General features: G+C 47.8%; 1 protein-coding gene across 1 annotated transcript; it reads right to left on the reverse strand.

Moving 5' to 3' along the window:
- Nucleotides 1-3,540: 3,540 nt before the first annotated feature.
- On the reverse strand, nt 3,541-18,757 carry LOC105031970 (1-aminocyclopropane-1-carboxylate oxidase homolog 1). The gene is made up of 3 exons (XM_010906275.4): nt 18,196-18,757; nt 4,137-4,458; nt 3,541-3,918 (listed from the first exon to the last, which is right to left on the reverse strand). The coding sequence occupies exons 1-3, from the start codon at nt 18,696-18,698 to the stop codon at nt 3,664-3,666; spliced, it is 1,080 nt and encodes a 359-aa protein (XP_010904577.2). The 5' UTR covers nt 18,699-18,757; the 3' UTR covers nt 3,541-3,663.
- Between the last annotated feature and the right edge of the window lie 250 nt (nt 18,758-19,007).

Genomic DNA, 19,007 nt, shown 5'->3' on the forward strand with positions numbered 1-19,007 from the left:
TTGCTCTGATATCACTTTTTGGATGGATGTCTGGTCAGGACACCACCTCCCAAGACCTTTTCGGTACTGTGCGATGCAGTAGGAAGAAAGAAGAAACAAAATAAAAATAATTAAAATACATGGATCAGCCGTAAAAGAGCTCGCCTCCACGGGGCATGCAAACATCACTATGAAAAAAAAATTTTACAAGAGGAGATCTCTCCCTCAACCTTTGTGCATCTAATTTCTCTCTCCTGAAGTTCTCTCTCACAAAAGCTCTCTCTTGAAAAACCCTCCTGAACCCCTAAAGTGACCGGCGTCCGCTGTCCAAGAGCCTCCTGCTCCTTCTCTCTCAGCGGTGCGTGCTTCTTTCTCTCCTCATGGGTTCTGTACGGTGCATCTACGGCAAAAAATCAGACCGCACACTCCTCAATTCACTGTTCAGGCCCTTTTAAAGGGCTAAAACTTAATTAGATTAGATTTAAGAGTCATAATCAAAACCAATTAAGGCCCCAAATCATTGGATCATCACCGGGAACTCCCTAGGCCATCTCATCACGATCGGTCCATAGAATAGTATTGTGGACCGCAAAAAATGCCTGAAAAATGCCTAAACGATCTACAGACCCGGTCGTGGACCACCCGATCCACGGTGGACCGAGAAAATCAGACCCAGCGGTGCTTGGGCCTGGGCCGGCCCGCGCACAGCGCCTGGGCCCGGGCCGTAACCCGCGCGCCCGTGCGTGGGTTGGGCTGTGTGCCCACCTGGGCCGCATGCGCCATGCGTTGGCCCCACTTGGGCCACGCTCCACTACCTGCGGCCACACCGCCGCCGCTCCGCCGGCCCTCCACCAGCCGCCGGCAGTCCTCCGCTGCCTCAGATCTTGTGCTGACTTCAAAAGCTCGTATCTCCTCCATCCGAGCTCCGTTTGGGGTGATCTTTATCTTGTTGGACTCTGTTTTTCGTCGCGAACCTCGCTACGGGTTCAATGTAGATTGAATCTCGAGGAATCAAATCCTAACAGTTATGACTCAGCGGAGTAGAGTTCCAATGCTGGATATTTTTTGCTCTCTTTTGTGTTCTATTTTCTCCTTTCTCTTGTATCCATTGCATTGCTAATCAAATACATGGTGGTCTTTCTATGTTTTTGCTTAAAAAAATATAATTAATTTATATATAACTTGAAACATTAATTTGAAATATCAATTTCTCGACAACTTCTTGATTACTTTATTGGGGATTAACCTCAATTCATTCTCTTAATGAACTTTACGGGATTTTTTATTTTTTATTAAAAAACCAGAAAAGGAACTTTAATTTGACGTTGTTGGTGAATCCTGTTTAAGTTTCATTTGGCATCTCATGGATCCACATCTTGTACTTGTAGAGAAATAATCATCTAGTATGCACATCATATTCAAAAATTGAGGATCTTTTTCTTTGAGCTACCTTCTGAGGCACTTGGCCTTAATCCTAATTATTGCTACAACACTCTGGCCGAGGTAGAATAGCTTGGTCAGTGGAGGTTTGAGGAGAAAGTTTGGTGGTTGGCGGTGATCCGAGAATGATTTGTCACTTCTGGAACCTACAAGAAAAATCTGATCATCAAAGATTTTCTGGTGGAGAACTCTTCGATGTTTAAGTTAGTTGGAGCTTTAGAAATAGTGGGGGAGAATCTAGAAAGAGAATAATATTTCTCAGCTCAAAAAAGCTTACTAGAGGGTCCTTTGTGTCTCTTTCTATAGAGGGGAGAAATGTACGTTATCTTAAATACCGATAATTGTTACAGAGAATCATTGGCCATGATATCATCGTGGAAAGTGGATGACTAATGGCTTTAATATATGTGCCACATTCTATAGTAACCGTTGAGAATAATTGTCCATCATTTGAGTGACGTAGTGTTGGCCTATGTCTTCCTTATGATGGCAGTGTCCCTAGGTCTTTTATAGTCATCGGCTCAAGTCTGACCCAAAGATCGATAGTTGTACGGTGCTGTTATTGGTACATAGTCGAGGACGATATTTGTAAGCAGAGTGTGGTATGGTCGTCTGCTTCTTTTCTGACTCTCGAAGATCCAAATTGGGGTCATAGTGATGAAGGTCCTCTCATAGAAGGAGCCGGACATGCAGAAGTTACGTACCATTGAGATCCTCCTTGATATTGAAAGAGCAAGATCCAGATGATGCTTGTTATCGAGGTCCACTGAGGGATCTCGATCATTGGCTGATGTATATTTCTGAAGATGAGTGCTGAGGATAATGACCGAGGTAGTATGATCCCGCAACATTAATCATTTAAATGAAATGGACTGTGCCAAAAGATTTTCTATTGTTACTTGTTAGCCACTAATATCCACCTTGCCCGAAGACTCATCTTACTGTTGGAGCTAGCAAACATTCTGATCGAAGTTTCTTGACCATCGATCTACAAGATCAGATTGGTGGCTTACAAGGGCTGCATCCAAATCAATGGATTGATGTGCCACTTTTGCTAGGAGCTTTAACAGTTAACATTGGTGACCAATGACAGATATGGTTTTTACTTAACCAATCAATGGATTTATGGCCAGCTGACTTCAAAGGTATCATGAATAAAGACCTAATCTAATGTATAATCCAATAATTTTACTAATTGTACTAGCCCAACCCACAAATTAATCCCACAAGATTTTCAACTCAATCATCTAAATTGACCTTTTGCCTGTTTGGATATTCTTACAGCAAATCTGTTGTCCCATCTAGGTGATATTTTCTAAGAGCTCGTCTGAACCTAACCCAGATCCTAATCTTTGGACCACAGATTTTTTTTCCTTCCCATAGGACTAGGCTATGTGATGTTTAGTTGTTATAAGATCATGCTTAAATAAACTGCCCAATCCATAAATCACACAGGATAATGAACTGCAAAAGAGGCCACGAAATGTCCAAATGAGAGTTCTACAATCAACTTCATTTGTAGTCTCCAATTAACTAGTTGTATTGTTTATCTTTGCCCTCCTTAGGGCATGGTCATAATGTTGATGTTATACAATGACCATAAAGTTCTCTGTATGAAATTGGTGGGGTCCCATCCATTTTCTCAATAAAAAATAATGACCATAGATTTTTTTTCCGGTACGGCTTAGAAATGCTTTCGTAGAGATTAAGATTACTTGTATGGTTAAACATGAGAGCTTACAGGCTCTAGTAGCCCTGCAATGCTGCAACTGGAAAATGGGAAAAAGAATTTGAAAAATCTATATTCAGCATGTGATTTGATTTAATGGATGGATGTTTCATTGCAGAGAGAATACTTGCAAAAGTTATAAGGCGATCTATTTGAATTTGGAGAGCATTATATAGAGATCTTGCGATGCAATTTAAGGAGCACTTGGCCTTTTGCCTGATTTGCTCATTTCAAAAGTAGTCCTCGAGATTGGTTTTCCTTCTGCTCTTCTCACCACTGACAACAGAGATACATTGTTGCTGTAAATCCAAAATTGGAAAAAAATGACATATACGTGTTTCGTTTGACTGTAAACAGTCACTCGAATTGACCTTTTGTAGCCCATAAAAAGGGGGAAAAAGCCAAGTATTTATAGATGTTTCATGAGCAGAAGATTATTGTATATTAGCTTATTTAGCTTCTCAAATTTCCAGTAAACACACTTTTTATATACAATATAAGTGTTCTGTCACTCTTTATTGCAACTTAAAATAACTTAAAGCTGATTGCCCATCGAGTCCTTTTGAGTCATAGTGTGAGATAAAATCCCTTAGTAGGATTTCTCTGTACAAAGGCGGGCTTTCATCAGATAGCAACTCCTTGATCGGACCATAGAGCCTTGAGGATGGGTAAAGATGCATGGTAAAGAAGCATGCAACTGAAACTCTTGGGCCTACACTGTTCGCAAGCACTCTGTGCTCGACGCTTTTGAGCCTGTCATTGGAAATCAACTGCATACAGAAAGGCATTCAAAAGAGAAACATTTAAAGATGGAAATCTTACAAAATGAATCATAAAGGCTTACAAAAGCTTGATCTGTGAAACGTATGATTAAACAGTAGTGTGACTAAAAAGAATGTTATTAGGTCGGAATATTATGCATCTCATAAGACATTTGGCATCAGGGTCCCTGAATACAAGCATACGACTTGTTTAGATGAAAACAAACCTGTAGAAGGTCACCTATGTTCACTACCAAAGCTCCTGCCACAGGGGGTACATCCACCCAGTGTTGCTGATGAAGTATTTGCAAACCACCAACATGGTCTTGTAGAAGGATGGTAAGGAAGTCTGGATCAGAATGCTTGCTTGTTCCAAGAGTGAGGTGTGGCTCTGGGCATGGTGGATAATAGTTTGAAACAAGGGCATGTCCTTTAGCACACTCCATTTCTTTCAAGTAGTCAGAGGGAAGGCCAAGGGCTTCTGATAGTAATTCCAACAAAACATTTCCCAGGCTCTTGACATGATCTGAATATTCAAAGGTTATTTGTCTACAAACTCGAAGAGAGGATTAGTTAGACAAAGTAGCAAAGTTCATTAATCAGTTTTCAGATTTGCAATTAAACTGTCGTTTACTAAGAATTTGGTTGTGACATGCAAATCAATATTATGAATAATATTATTATTGTTTTGACTTCATTTTTTTTCCTATTCAAATGAAGTCAAAACAATAATAATGTTATTCATAATATTGATTTGCATGTCACAGGCAAATTCTTAGTAAAAGACAGTACCAATTAAAGATCTAAAATGACTTCCTATCCAAGAAAAAAAAGAAAAAGATCTCTATAACTTATGCATTATCATATACACTTCAAAAGGAACTCATGTGACTCTTAATTTGCTTCTGATTCTGAGGGTGCAAGAATAATTGGTACAACTTAGATCCCTTGAAAACGAGCAGAAATCAGTCATTTCTTTAGGAGTGAAATTGGGTTTATATATAAGGTGTATGGAATTCTACAAGAAAGAAAGAAAAAGCCTTTTGAGATGATCGCTGCTGAATTTTCTGAAACCTATATCATATACCTCATCATGTGTTCTTTACTTCTCTATTAAAGAAGTTTTAGGTGATCAATCATGATTATCCCACCCATGATGAAGCAAAAAAAACCAAAGGAAGCAGTCAGCTGCTTGCTTGATCAGGTTCAAAACAAAGACTGCACCCTAGAACGGTCTGCCTCAACCATATGTCAACAAGTGCAGGGCCCAGAAAGCAACCGTGCCTCCAGTTGATACCTGAGCATAGAGACTAGCATGTTTGAGACCTGAACATGATAATTTTTGGCCTGCTTTGTGTTTGGGCCAGTCATCTTCCTTTCTGAGCAGTGGGGCACCTCTTTTCTTTTCTCTTGTACCATTTCGAGCAAAGATTATCAATCGCTATTTCTCCAGACATGACTTATCTTCATAAATAGGCATAACATGAGAAACACAAACATATGATATGGTAAATAAATTAAATCCAGGATGTTAAATGAAGAGGTAAAGCTGGATCACCAAATAATTTTCATCTACTAAAATTTTTAAGTGGTTTCCTAGTTGACAAAAGGATATTGATATGCATTTCATGCAGTAATACAATGAAGATAGATTGTTAAAGTGGTAGATTCATTCAATAGAAACTTCCTCTCCTACTGCTAAAATTATTACCATCACAGATCACCATGATCTCCATAAGTATTGTTCTTATTTCATTTTATTGCTTGCATCTTTTCAGTTCCAAAATTTGCAGTAAATTTTAGGTCTGTGAGAGAAGTAAAGGTCCCAATATCTAATGAATTGTGTAGTAAATTGAAGTATTTGTGCATGGTAGTTGGAATTGGCAGAATTGTGTGCAGTGATTTTAGTGTTCTCCTTCAGCAGATGGACCAATGAAAAGCAGAGCTGCAATCGGAAGCAAGCAAAATAACCGAGATCCAAGCAAGGCCACTAGTAGTTTCAATCGATATGATAGGTGTTTCGTACATTCCCAGGTGGATCGTAATGACATGTGTTGGGCATAAAATCCCCCCCAGCCGAAGTTCGTGTCAAGAGTGACCCTCCGGGTGTTCTACCGACATCCAACCTTCGGCGACATCTTTCCGAACCTCTCCGATGGCCGAGCCTCCGCAACGTTCCCAAGTTCTGCCGACGGATAAACCCCCACCAGCGTCGACCAGATTCTTCACGACGGACGGACTCCACCCAAGTTTCTACCTGCTAGACTTCATCCGGACTCCTACGGGAGCCGGACTTCATCCCCGACTTCAACTGCAGGAAGACTTCATCCGGACTCCTACGGGAGCCGGACTTCGTCCCCGACTCCAACTGCAGGTAGACTTCATCCGGACTCCTACGGGAGCCGGACTTCGTCCCCGACTTCAATTGCAGGAAGACTTCGTCCGGACTCCTACGGGAGCCGGACTTCGTCCCCGACTCCGGCTGCAGGAAGACTTCGTCCGGACTCCTACGGGAGCCGGACTTCGTCCCGACTCCTGCAGGAGACTTCGTCCGGACTCCTACGGGGGCCAGACTTCGTCCCCGACTTCAACTGCAGGTAGACTTCACCCGGACTCCTATGGGAGCCGGACTTCGTCCCCTACTCCGACGGTAGGTAGACTTCGTCCGGGCTCCCACGGGAGCTGGACTTCTGCCCTGAACTCCTGTTGCAGGTAGACCTCACCCCGAACTCCTACAAGGGCCGGACTCCGAGCTTCTACTGCAAGCGACCCACTCTGAGTTTCGCTACAAACGATCTACTTCAAATTTCTACCACGAGCGGTCCGTGCCGGATTCCCACCGTAAGCCTTCACCGAGCTTCCATTATGGACGAATTCCTTTCGAATTTCTGTTGCAGACAGGCCTTGATCGGGATTCCTCGACAAATGATCCCATCCGGGCTCCTACGGAGATCGGACTCCGACCGAACTTTTATAAGCGGGCAAATGCCGGGCTCACGGAATCCAGCAGCTGGCCCCCTCCGGCGGATGAACCTCTCTAGCGCCATCCGACATCCACCGCCGGTCGACCCTCTGCCGAAGTCTGCGCGAAATCGGACTGCGTCTGCGGAAAATCTTTGACCGAGCTCCTACGGCAAGTGGTCCTCGCCTGCAGCCTTGACGCCCAAGGCACCCAACAGGATTTGCAACATCCGAGCTCCTCTCAGATGGATAGCTACCTCTCTCCGCCAGGCACCTCAACCGAACTTCGGCCGACAGGCTTGGACCCCCTGGCAGGCCACAGTAACGGCCACGACTCTGCTCCACTTCCTGCGGCGGATTCCGCGTGGCTCCATCACTCCCTGGCAGGCCACAGTAACAGCCACGACTCTGCTCCACTTCCTGCGACGGATTCCGCATGGCTCCATCACTCCCTGGCAGGCCACAGTAATGGCCACAACTCTGCTCCACTTCCTGCGACGGATACCGCGCGGCTCCTCCACCCTTTGGCAAGTCGCGACAACGGACGCCGCTTCAGACTCCACGTGATAGGTCACGGTGATGGCCACGATTCCACTCCACTACTCTTCATAACAAACTCCTCCTAGCTCCGAACGGCCCACTGCCAGACGGTTACAAATGTCGCTATCAGTCTGTTGCCCCCTCCGCCTATAAAAAGGGAGGATCCCAGATACGTTATTCTCTAAGCTCTAATTTCTATCCCAAAAACTCTGCTAAAATTTTCGTTCGAGCACTCCATTCTTGTTGAGGCAGAGAACTGACTTGAGCGTCGGAGGGTCTTGCCGGAGCAACCCCAACTCCGGTTTAGACTTCCTTTGCAGGTCCCGACGGCGACCGCGACTCCCTCGACTCCAGCTTCTCCGACGCAGGCGGATTTTTGCACCAACAGGATTGGCGCTAGTGGAAGGGCTTTGAACCTTCGCAGTACCCTTGTTCTTAAAGGAGCGCTCAACGGGACCGCCTCCGGTCATCTTTTCCGACGTCCTCTCCTCCTTCCCCCACTAGGTCTTCGCCCGATGCCTCCCCGCAAAGCATCCACACGGCGATCCACGGCCTCCGCGGCAGATCTCAAGCTCCGGCCTCACCTCCGGTCTCCCAGGCTCCTCCTCCGGCAACAGCAGTCGGCATGGAGCAGTCCGATGATCGGCCTCCGATAGATTTCGCCAACACCATCTCGGGAGAATCCTGGCAGAGAACAACCGGCGTATTGGCCGGACCTCTCAAGCGACAAAGGATTGAGGAATCCATAACCTTTACTGAAGAAGATGCTCGGGGAGTTCAATTTCCTCATAACGACGCAGTTGTAGTTTCTTTAAATATAGCAAATTACGATGTCTGCCACGTTCTTGTCGACAATGGAAGTTCGGCCGACATTTTGTTCTACAATGCCTTCTCAAAAATGTCCATCCTTGACAGTTATTTGGGGCCGATTAGCTCCCCTCTGGTAGGGTTCACCGGCGATGCTTTCCCGGTGGAGGGGGTAATAACTTTGACTGTAGCTGCGGGTCGATATCCAAGACAATCCAGGGCTTTAGTGAATTTTCTGGTGGTGAAGGCGCCGTCAGCCTACAACGCAATCCTTGGCCGACCTGGCCTCAACGCTCTCCGAGCCGTGGTGTCAACCTATCATTTGAAATTGAAATTCCCTACCAACCAGGGGGTCGGAGAAGTCAAAGGAGACCAAGCCTGGCCAGACACTGCTACAACATAGCCTTGCAAAGAAGTGACCAATCTGACCTCTGTCCGGTTGATGGATTGGACGCCCGCGACGATCTCGTTGAGGAAAGGGGCGGCCCAATCGAAGATCTGGTTTCGATCCCTTTGAACGATGGGAATACGAAGCATGTGGTGAAGATCGACTCCAACCTGGGGGAAGAGGTGCGGACGCAGCTCATTGATTTCCTACGAAAGAATGCGGATATTTTCGCTTGGGTTCCAGCAGACATGCCGGGAATTGATGCAGAAGTCATGGAACACCGGTCGATCCAAAGCATCGACCGACGAAAGAAAAAATCTGAGGTCATGCCCCGGAGAGGCAGAAAGCGATAGCCGAGGAAGTGGACAAACTCCTGAAAGCCGGATTCATTAGAGAAGTCAATTATCCTGACTGGATTTCCAACGTTGTCCTAGTCAAAAAGGCAAACGGCAAGTGGAGGATGTGTATAGACTTCAAAAAACTGAATAAAGCCTACCCAAAGGACAGCTACCCTCTGTCCAGAATTGATCAACTGGTGGATGCGACCTCGGGCCATGAGCTTCTCACCTTTATGGCGCATTCTCCGGCTATAATCAAATCAGGATGGCGCCAGAAGATGAAGAAAAGACTGCTTTCATCACTGACCGTGGTCTTTACTGTTACAGGGTCATGCCTTTCGGCCTAAAAAATGCAGGTGCGACCTATCAGCGGTTGGTGAACAAAATCTTCAAGGAGCAGATCGGCCGCAACATGGAGGTCTACGTGGACGACATGCTCGTGAAAAGCAAATCTTCCATGAACCACGTCGCCGACCTCGAGGAGACCTTCGGCGCCCTCCGAAAATATAAGATGAAGCTAAACCTGACTAAGTGTGCTTTCGGAGTGACCTCAGGGAAGTTCCTGGGCTTCATGGTATCGGGGCGCGGTATTGAAGTCAATCCAGAGAAAATTCATGCCATCCAGGAGATGGCCGCCCCGAAGTCGATAAAGGAGGTCCAGCGCCTTACAGGGAGGGTGGCAGCCCTGAATCGCTTCGTTGCGAGGTCGGCCGAACGATGCTTATCCTTCTTCCGAACCCTCAAGCGACCGAAGAACTTCTGTTGGACCACTGAGTGTCAACAGGCGTTTGAAGAACTAAGGGACTACCTCGGCTCGCCTCCACTGTTGGCGAAGCCCGAGCCTGGAGAGGAGCTGTTCTTATACCTGACGGTCTCCTCTATGGCTCTCGCAGCAGTCCTTGTCAAGGAAGAAGCAAAAATTCAACGGCCGATCTACTACATCAGTCGTGCATTGAGAGACGCCGAAACCAGGTATACTAAATTGGAGAAACTAACTTACGCCTGTTGATTGCAGCCCGGAGGCTCCGACCCTACTTTCAAGGGCACACCGTAACGTTGCTCACCGACCAACCGATCAAGGCGATCCTGCACCGAACAGATGCCTCCGGGAGGATAGCGAAATGGGCGATCGAGCTCACAGAATTCGACATCAACTATCGATCCAGACCGACAGTGAAAGCCCAGATATTGGCAGATTTTATAGTAGAATGCACTATCTCGGAGGAAGCCGAACCTGAACAGGGTGAAATTGACGGCCTGGAGCCCCGACCGAACTCCTCCGAAGAAGAAGCAGACCCCCCTGATTGCTTTTGGGCCCTCTACGTGGACGGATCCTCCAACATGTCGGGCGCAGGTGCGGGCCTGATCTTGATCAGTCCGGAGGGAATCATCGTGGAGTACGCTCTGTGCTTCGAGTTCTCCGCAACAAACAATGGAGCGGAATACGAAGCTCTGATCGCAGGATTGAGGATCGCCAAAGAATTGGGAGTAGATCGGCTCCAAGTTCACAGCGACTCCCAATTGGTAGTGGGACAAGTCAGCAAAACTACGAAGCACGGGAGGACAGCATGGCTAAGTATCTTGAAAAGGTAAAGGAGCTCGTCCCCGCCTTTAGTAGCTTCCAGATCAGGCAGATTCCAAGAATGAAAAATACCAGGACCGATCTTCTCTCCAAGCTGGCTACGTTGGCTCCGGCTGAATTGCCCAAGGGTGTTCTCTTTGAAGTTTTGAAGTGCCCAAGTATGGAAGAATCGCGGTCCGTGATGGAAATTGATCATGAGCCCAGTTGGATCGACCCACTGGTGGCATATCTCAGGGACGGGGTTCTCCCTCATGATGCAAAAGAAGATCGGAAGCTCAGAAATCAAGCCTCCCGGTACATCCTTTATGAGACAAGCTGTACAAGAGATCATACTCTTTGCCCTTTTTAAAATGTCTCCGGCCTTCAGAAGCTGACTACGCCTTATGGGAGGTGCATAAGGGAATCTGCGAAAGCCATCTAGGGGCTAGATCCTTATCCCACAAGTTGCTCCACCAAGGGTATTACTGGCCGACAATGTATCGTGACTCCATTGAATACGTCAGAAAGTGTGACCGATGTCAGAGGTATGCCAACATCCAGAGACAGCCCGCCGCCGAGCTTACATCCTTGAGTGCCCCATGGCCGTTTGCGTAATGGGGAATGGATATCCTTGGACCCTTTCCGTGGCGTCGGGACAGAGGAAGTTCCTCCGGTAGCAATTGACTATTTCACCAAGTGGGTCGAAGCCGAACCGCTGGCGAAAATTACAGAAGCTAAAGTGCAAGACTTCGTCTGGAAGTCAATCGTTTGCAGGTTCGGCCTGCCGAGAACCCTAATTACTGATAATGGGCGACAATTTGCGGGAGCGAGATTCGCCGAATTTTGTGAAGACCTAAACATCTCCCACAACTTCACATCGGTAGCCCATCTTCAGGCGAACGGCGAAGCTGAGGTGACCAACAGAACTCTGCTGCAGGGGATCAAGACGAGGCTCAAAAAAGCGAAGGGAACTTGGGCAGACGAGCTTTATCATGTGTTGTGGGCGTACCGAACTACCCAAAGACTGCCCACGGGGGAGACCCCCTTCGCTCTGGCCTTCGGAACGGAGGCTGTTATCCCAATTGAGCTCAAGCTCCCGTCGGCACGAGTCGTAGCATTCGACGAACATCACAATTCGCAAGGTCTTAAAGCCAACCTTGACTTGCTGGAAGAAAAGCGGGAGGTAGCTCAAGTTCGAATGGCAGCCTATAGGCAGAAAGTCGCCCGCTATTACAATTCCCGGGTCAAAAATAAAGTCTTTAGAGCAGGAGACCTAGTGCTTCGACGAGCCGCTGTCTCGCAACCTCAGGATCGAGGGAAGCTTGCCCCAAATTGGGAAGGCCCATACGAAGTCAAGGAAGTAGTTCGGTCCGAAACTTATTACCTCAAGGAGCTCGGAGGAGCAGACCTCCCGCGACCATGGAGTTCGAAAAACTTACGAATGTATTACCGATAACTTTATTTTAAATAAAAGTCTTATATCCACATGTCTTCTCTCTTGGCACGAGCCTAATCGACAAGACAGTCAAAACAAACTGTGTCGGGAGCAGGAGGAGAACTTCGTCTCGACACAATCGAAGGCCCGGTTCTCCTTAGACCGGATGGGGGGAGAGGCCCTGCAACGCCCATATGTGCCCCCACGGCCCTGTTAGGGACAGGAGGAGAACCTCACCCTAACTTGAGCAAAGTCGAAGGCCTGGTTACCCTTAGACCGGATGGGGGGAGAGGCCCTACAACGCCCATATGTGCCCCCACGGCCCTGTTAGGGACAGGAGGAGAACCTCGCCCTAACTTGAGCAAAGTCGAAGGCCTGGTTACCTTAGACCGGATGGGGGGAGAGGCCCTGCAACGCCCATATGTGCCCCCACGGCCTGTTAGGGACAGGAGGAGAACCTCGCCCTAACTTGAGCAAAGTCGAAGGCCTGGTTACCCTTAGACCGGATGGGGGGAGAGGCCCTGCAACGCCCATACGTGCCCCTACGGCCCTGTTAGGGACAGGAGGAGAACCTCGCCCTAACTTGAGCAAAGTCGAAGGTCCGGTTACACTTAGACTGGATGGGGGAGAGGCCCTGCAACGCCCATATGTGCCCCCATAGCCCTGTTAGAGACAAGAGGAGGACCTCGTCCTAACTTGAGCTGAAACCGATTACGTCAGAAATAGGGGAAGAACCTCGTCCTGACACAATTAAGGTCTGGTCATTCAAGACCGGATAAGAAAAAGAAAACTTTCCCAGCGATCCCTCTGCGCTCCCGCGACCCCACTAAGAGCAAGGGGAAAACCCTCACTCGAGGAAAGAAAAAAGGGAAGAAGGAGTTAAAAAGGAAAGCGACGAACTACATCAGCGACAAATGAAAAACAAACTACATTAAAAATACAGAGGACTCATCTCAGCGAGGATGGGGTTCTCATCGAAATCTCCGATCTCCAAAAGAGCTCTCAATGCAGCCAAGGATAAGACGGCTTCCTCAGGACGACGAGAAGCTTAGATCTCCGAGCTCGAACTCTGAAAGGAGGCGTCAAACTCGAGTGGTCCCGGACCAATCAACGGCCATAAACAGAAGGACGGGTCTATGCGACGGTGATCAGGTACCTCCGAATGGCATCGATATCGAACAAGATGAAAGCCGAAGGAAGCTCGGCAAACGACAATTCAACACGTGAGTAAAAGAGGTAGCGGAAAATTCCCTTCTCATGTTATTTACTAAATATGTATTACAGAGCCCTTAAGGCTGAAGAAGAAAGATGACCGAAAAAGCGGGCCGACGCGGCAACGACCAGTAACCTCCAGATGACGTCGATAAAAAAAAAAAAAGGGGGGGGGAAGAAGAGAGAAAGAAGACGAAAAGGAAAAGAGGAAGGGAATACAACAATAACAATGGTGAATGAAAGAAGTTCGACAGGCGACAATTTGACGCAAAGTGCGGACAAGGTAACAAGATCTCCTTCTCATTCTCGATTAACAAGATGTACGTTACAAGACCCTGAGGGCCAAGAAAAAAGAACATTACTACAAGACTTGAAAGGAACACATCAGGGACCACTTCAAGCTCTCAACTTCTCCTTCTGGTTCCGTCCTTCTCAGCAGTATCCTCCAGTGCATGTGATAAACCTCTCGGCTCTCGCCCCCCGCCTCGTTCCGCTCCATTGCCAAAATCCCAACCCTAGGGAAAAAGGGGGATAGAATTCAAGGGGCAACAACGGTGACGGCAGCGGCGACGACGACCTGCATCAGGAAGAACCGAAGTACCCCGGAGGCCGCGATGACGCGGAGGCATGCACCACCACCGCGTGCTTCACGACGACCACCATCCTAAGTACTTCGGCAAGATCGGCATGCGCTACTTCCACCGTCCCCGCAACAAGTTCTACTGCCCCGCCGTCAGTGCCGACCGCCTCTGGTCCCTCGACCCCGACGACGTCAAGAAGCCCGCCACAGCTTATGACGATAAATCTACCCCCTTGACTGGTGTCGCCTCGTTCAACTACTCCGAAATTCTCGGGCGGAACGCGCTCACCGGTTGGTTCCGTTATTAAATCCCCGCTGTTGAAGAAATTCTCCCTCGAGCCCCCTTCGAGGCGGTGGGAACCCCTAGTGATGGTTCGGCAGCCGCTGAACTCGCAGACCACTATTTTCCCCCTTCTACTCTCGATCCGCAACATCCTCTCGAGATTGGGCTCCGGGCAGAAGTCCCGACGGGAGAACTCCTCGAAAGGGCTCGAGAGACTGAAGGCGGCGGGGAGTCGGCGGAAATGGCGAAGATTGGTGCGAAGAATGCCCAGAGTCGAAAAGGGCACCGATGGGGTGGCTAAACTCTCAGGCAGAAGAAAAGCGTCGACTCTCAGGTGAGATGAAGTCCCCGGAGGGAAAGAGAGGGCTTAAATAAGCGACGGGGCCTGGCATAGTTATGGTGGCAGATATCCCTAGGTCAACCAATGCCCGCCACGTGTCCCACTCACCGCGGCGTAGGGCTGACCGCTGACGGGACCATTATGGTGTGGCGCTTGGGACTACGCTCCGATGGGAATTCCGAAAGGACCCTTCGGATCACCCTAATTGGAAAAAGACTCCGGCACGCGTGCATTAAATGCGAGGATATTTGAGGGCGATCGTGCACAGGATTCAGAGGGACAACTTCGACTGTGAAAATTTTTTTGTACTTCCTTCATTCAAAACTCGAACTCGAAAGTAGAGGGACTGGTGTTGGGCATAAAATCCCCCTCAGTCGAAGTTCGTGTCAAGAGTGACCCTCCGGGGGTTCTACCGACGTCCGACCTTCGGCGACATCTTTCCGAACCTCTCCGATGGCCGAGCCTCCGCAACGTTCCAAGTTCTGCCGACGGATAAACCTCCACCAGCGTCGATCGAATTCTTCACGATGGACGGACTCCACCCAAGTTTCTACCTGCTAGACTTCATCCGGACTCCTACGGGAGCCGGACTTCGTCCCCGACTTCAACTATAGGAAGACTTCATCCGGACTCCTACGGGAGCCAGACTTTGTCCCGACTTCAACTGCAGGAAGACTTCATCCGGACTCCTACGGGAGCCGGACTTCGTCCCCGACTTCAACTGCAGGTAGACTTCATCCGGACTCCTACGGGAGCCGGACTTCGTCCTCGACTCCAACTGCAGGTAGACTTCATCCGGACTCCTACGGGAGCCGGACTTCGTCCCCGACTTCAACTGCAGGAAGACTTCGTCCGGACTCCTACGGGAGCCGGACTTCGTCCCCGACTCCGACTGTAGGAAGACTTCGTCCGAACTCCTACGGGAGCCGGACTTCGTCCCCGACTTCAACTGCAGGTAGACTTCGTCCGGACTCCTACGAGGGCCAGACTTCATCCCCGACTTCAACTGCAGGTAGACTTCACCCGGACTCCTATGGGAGCCGGACTTCGTCCCCTACTCCGACGGCAGGTAGACTTCGTCCGGGCTCCCACGGAGCCGACTTCCGTCCTGAACTCCTGTTGCAGGTAGACCTCACCCCGAACTCCTACAAGGGCCGAACTCCGAGCTTCTACTGCAAACGACCCACTCCGAGTTTCCACTACAAACGATCTACTTCAAATTTCTACCACGAGCGGTCCGTGCCGGATTCCCACCGTAAGCCTTCACTTGAGCTTCCATTATGGACGAATTCCTTTCGAATTTCTGTTGCAGACAGGCCTTGACCGGGATTCCTCGACAAATGATCCCCATCCGGGCTCCTACAGAGATCGGACTCCGATCGAACTTCTATAAGCGGGCAAATGCCGGGCTCACGGAATCCAGCAGCTGGCCCCCTCCGATGGATGAACCTCTCCAGCGCCATCCGACATCCACCGCCGATCGACCCTCTGCCGAAGTCTGCGCGAAACCGGACTGCGTCTGTAGAAAGCCTCTGACCGAGCTCCTACGGCAAGTAGTCCTCGCCTGCAGCCTTGACGCCCAAGGCACCCAACAGGATTTGCAACATTCGAGCTCCTCTCAGATGGATAGCTACCTCTCTCCGCTAGGCACCTCAACCGAACTTCGGCCGACAGGTCTGGACCCCCTGGCAGGCCACAGTAACGGCCACGACTCTGCTCCACTTCCTGCGACGGATTCCGCACGGCTCCATCACTCCCTGACAGGCCACAGTAACGGCCACGACTCTGCTCCACTTCCTGCGACGGATTCGCGCGGCTCCATCACTCCCTGGTAGGCCATAGTAATGGCCACAACTCTGCTCCACTTCCTGCGACGGATACCGCGCGGCTCCTCCACCCTTTGGCAAGTTGCAACAACGGACGCCGCTTCAGACTCCACATGGCAGGTCACGGTGATGGCCACGATTCCACTCCACTACTCTTCATAACAAACTCCTCCTGGCTCCGAACGGCCCACTGCTAGATGGTTACAAACGTCGCTATCAGTCTGTTGCCCCCTCCGCCTATAAAAAGGAAGATCCCAGATACGTTATTCTCTAAGCTCTAATTTCTATCCCAAAAATTTTGTTAAAATTTTCGTTCGAGCACTCCATTCTTGTTGAGGCAGAGAACTGACTTGAGCGTCGGAGGATCTTGTCGGAGCAACCCCAACTCCGGTTTAGACTTCCTTTGTAGGTTCCGACGGCGACCGCGACTCTCTCGACTCCAGCTTCTCCGACGCAGACAGATTTTTGCACCAACAACATGAAATGCCAAAAATTCATCTCAAATACATCAGGAGAGCATTGTAAGATCCCTTTTATCACTTGGATAATATTTCATTTTCTCAATAAGATGTCAAACTGAGGTCTCAAATATAACAAGGTTACCAATTATACAAACAGAGTTAGCCGCTAAGAAAGCTGCCCAGCTGCAATCTAGTGTAAAGAATACAGAAACCAGAAGACGAAAGTTATATGCATCTGATTGAGAGCTCCTTATCTGTGAATCATGAAATGTCTGATATTTGGCATGGAAAGTTGGCACCAAGAACTATCCTAAACCAGTGCACTGCTCCAAAGTAAGGGTGGCAATTAGATCGGATCAGGTTGGGCCAAAAAATTGTCAACCCAAATCCGATCTGTTTATCAAACGGGTCAAAAATTCAAACCTGAACCTAACCTATTTATTAAACAGATAATCCGACTTGACCTATTTAACCCGTTTATTAAACAGGTCAAGTTAGGTTAAACGGATTAAACATGTTAAACAGGTCGGATTAAATGGGTCAGAAATAGATGAAATAGATTTTAACTAGGTTAAATAGATCTTAAATAGATTCAGATAAATATATTAAATGGATCAAAATTAAGTTAAACAGGTTAAACAACTTTTAAACAGATTAAATGAGTTAAATGGATTATCTGACTCAATCCGACCTGAATATTAAATAGGTTAAACAGGTCGAATATCTAAAATTCAAATCTGATTCAAATATTAAACGGATTAAACGGGTTGATCTGTTTATGACCCAAATCCGTTTAGCTTAAATCCAAACTTGTTTATGGCGGGTCGAACACAGGTCACATTGGTGGGTCGGATCACATTTTGTTAGCCCTACTCCAAAGTAGTCTGCTGAATATGGAATATATGTGACAAAACCTAAAGATTACCGATCAGGTGGCACACCACTATGACCAAAGAACTACAAAGGCATTGTTTAATAAATGGTCTTGGTGAAGAGGAATCTAGAATGAAAGATTTCAATATTGGGAAAAAAAAAAGGATATTTGGAACGTGCCAAAATTATATGAGATATAATATACAGACAATATGAGTTGAATTTTATCTATTCCATTGCCAAGGGGAACAGGATAAGTCTGCTTAATATTAGAGATGTTACTGCATTCAGAGTCTGACCCTTTGGCAGGCCCAATCAGGTGCATAGGATAGAATGAGCAATTTCAGTAAGTCTCCTTGCTATAATCCAATTAGAAAAGAATGGAATTACAAGGAAGAAAATTAAGAAGATCTACTTTGTCGAAAAAAAATCTAATGGAATTTAGAAATATCTGGGTAAGAGAATATGGAGACTTTCTCCATGGTCCAAAAAATATTTTCAATTCTAAAGGCTACAATATTTTTAATTCTTACTAAATCGGTAGCGTTTCCAAAAAATCAGCCATCTGATATGAATGTTCTCAGTTTCATCAAGAAAGAAAAATATCTCCTTTTTCGTTTCACTTCTAATATCAAGAAACAGAATTAAAGGGAGTTTTGACTTTCGAAATAGATTGAATACCTGCAGGCAGGGGGCAACTCCTCCGGCTCCGGGGGCTCCGGCGCCATCCAACAGAACACGGAGTCCCTCCAATTCGCCGCCAGCGCCTGATAAAGATCAAAATTACTGTAGAAGCTCACTTTCTTCCTCGAATCCCGGGAGTAGTACTCCCTCTTCACCTCGGCCTTCTCCTCGTGGAAGCTCCGCACCCCAGCAAGCATTTCGTCGAGCACCGCCGCGGGGATGCCGTGGTTCACCACCTGGAAGAACCCCAGCGTCTCCGCCACCCGTCTCACCTCGCTGACCACCTCCTCCCGCCGGGCGCCACCGGAGTCGACGCCTCGGAGGTCGATGACGGGGATTTGCAGGCGAGCATCGGCGGGATGGATATCGTCGAAGTGGTCGGGGGGTTGGAAGAAGAAAGGAGGGATCTTGGTGATGCCAGCGTCGACGAGGCCCTTCACGCCGGCCTTGGTCTCGTCGAAGGCTTTGATCTCCCGCACCCGGTCGTAGTCGGAGGACATGGCATTCCACTGGGCTGTGAGGCTTAACAAATGGTAAAGAGGTCCTCACAATTTTTTTGTTTTTTAATTACTTCATCTCCTCGTAATTCTTACTTATATCCTAAAATTTTATTTTTTTAACTAAATCTCAAACCTTAGATTTTAATTACAATATGGTCCAACCTTCCGTGCCCATGAGAATCCGTGAAAATATGATTGCCATGTAAAATAAGTTTAGACAAAATTTCATAAATACCCTTACAAGCTTGATTAGAAAAGATGTGTTTTGGTGAAATGAAAATCTGAAATGATATTAGCCGATTCACATTC

This window comes from Elaeis guineensis, chromosome 11 (genome assembly GCF_000442705.2).
Source record: "Elaeis guineensis isolate ETL-2024a chromosome 11, EG11, whole genome shotgun sequence".
NCBI lineage: Eukaryota > Viridiplantae > Streptophyta > Magnoliopsida > Arecales > Arecaceae > Elaeis > Elaeis guineensis.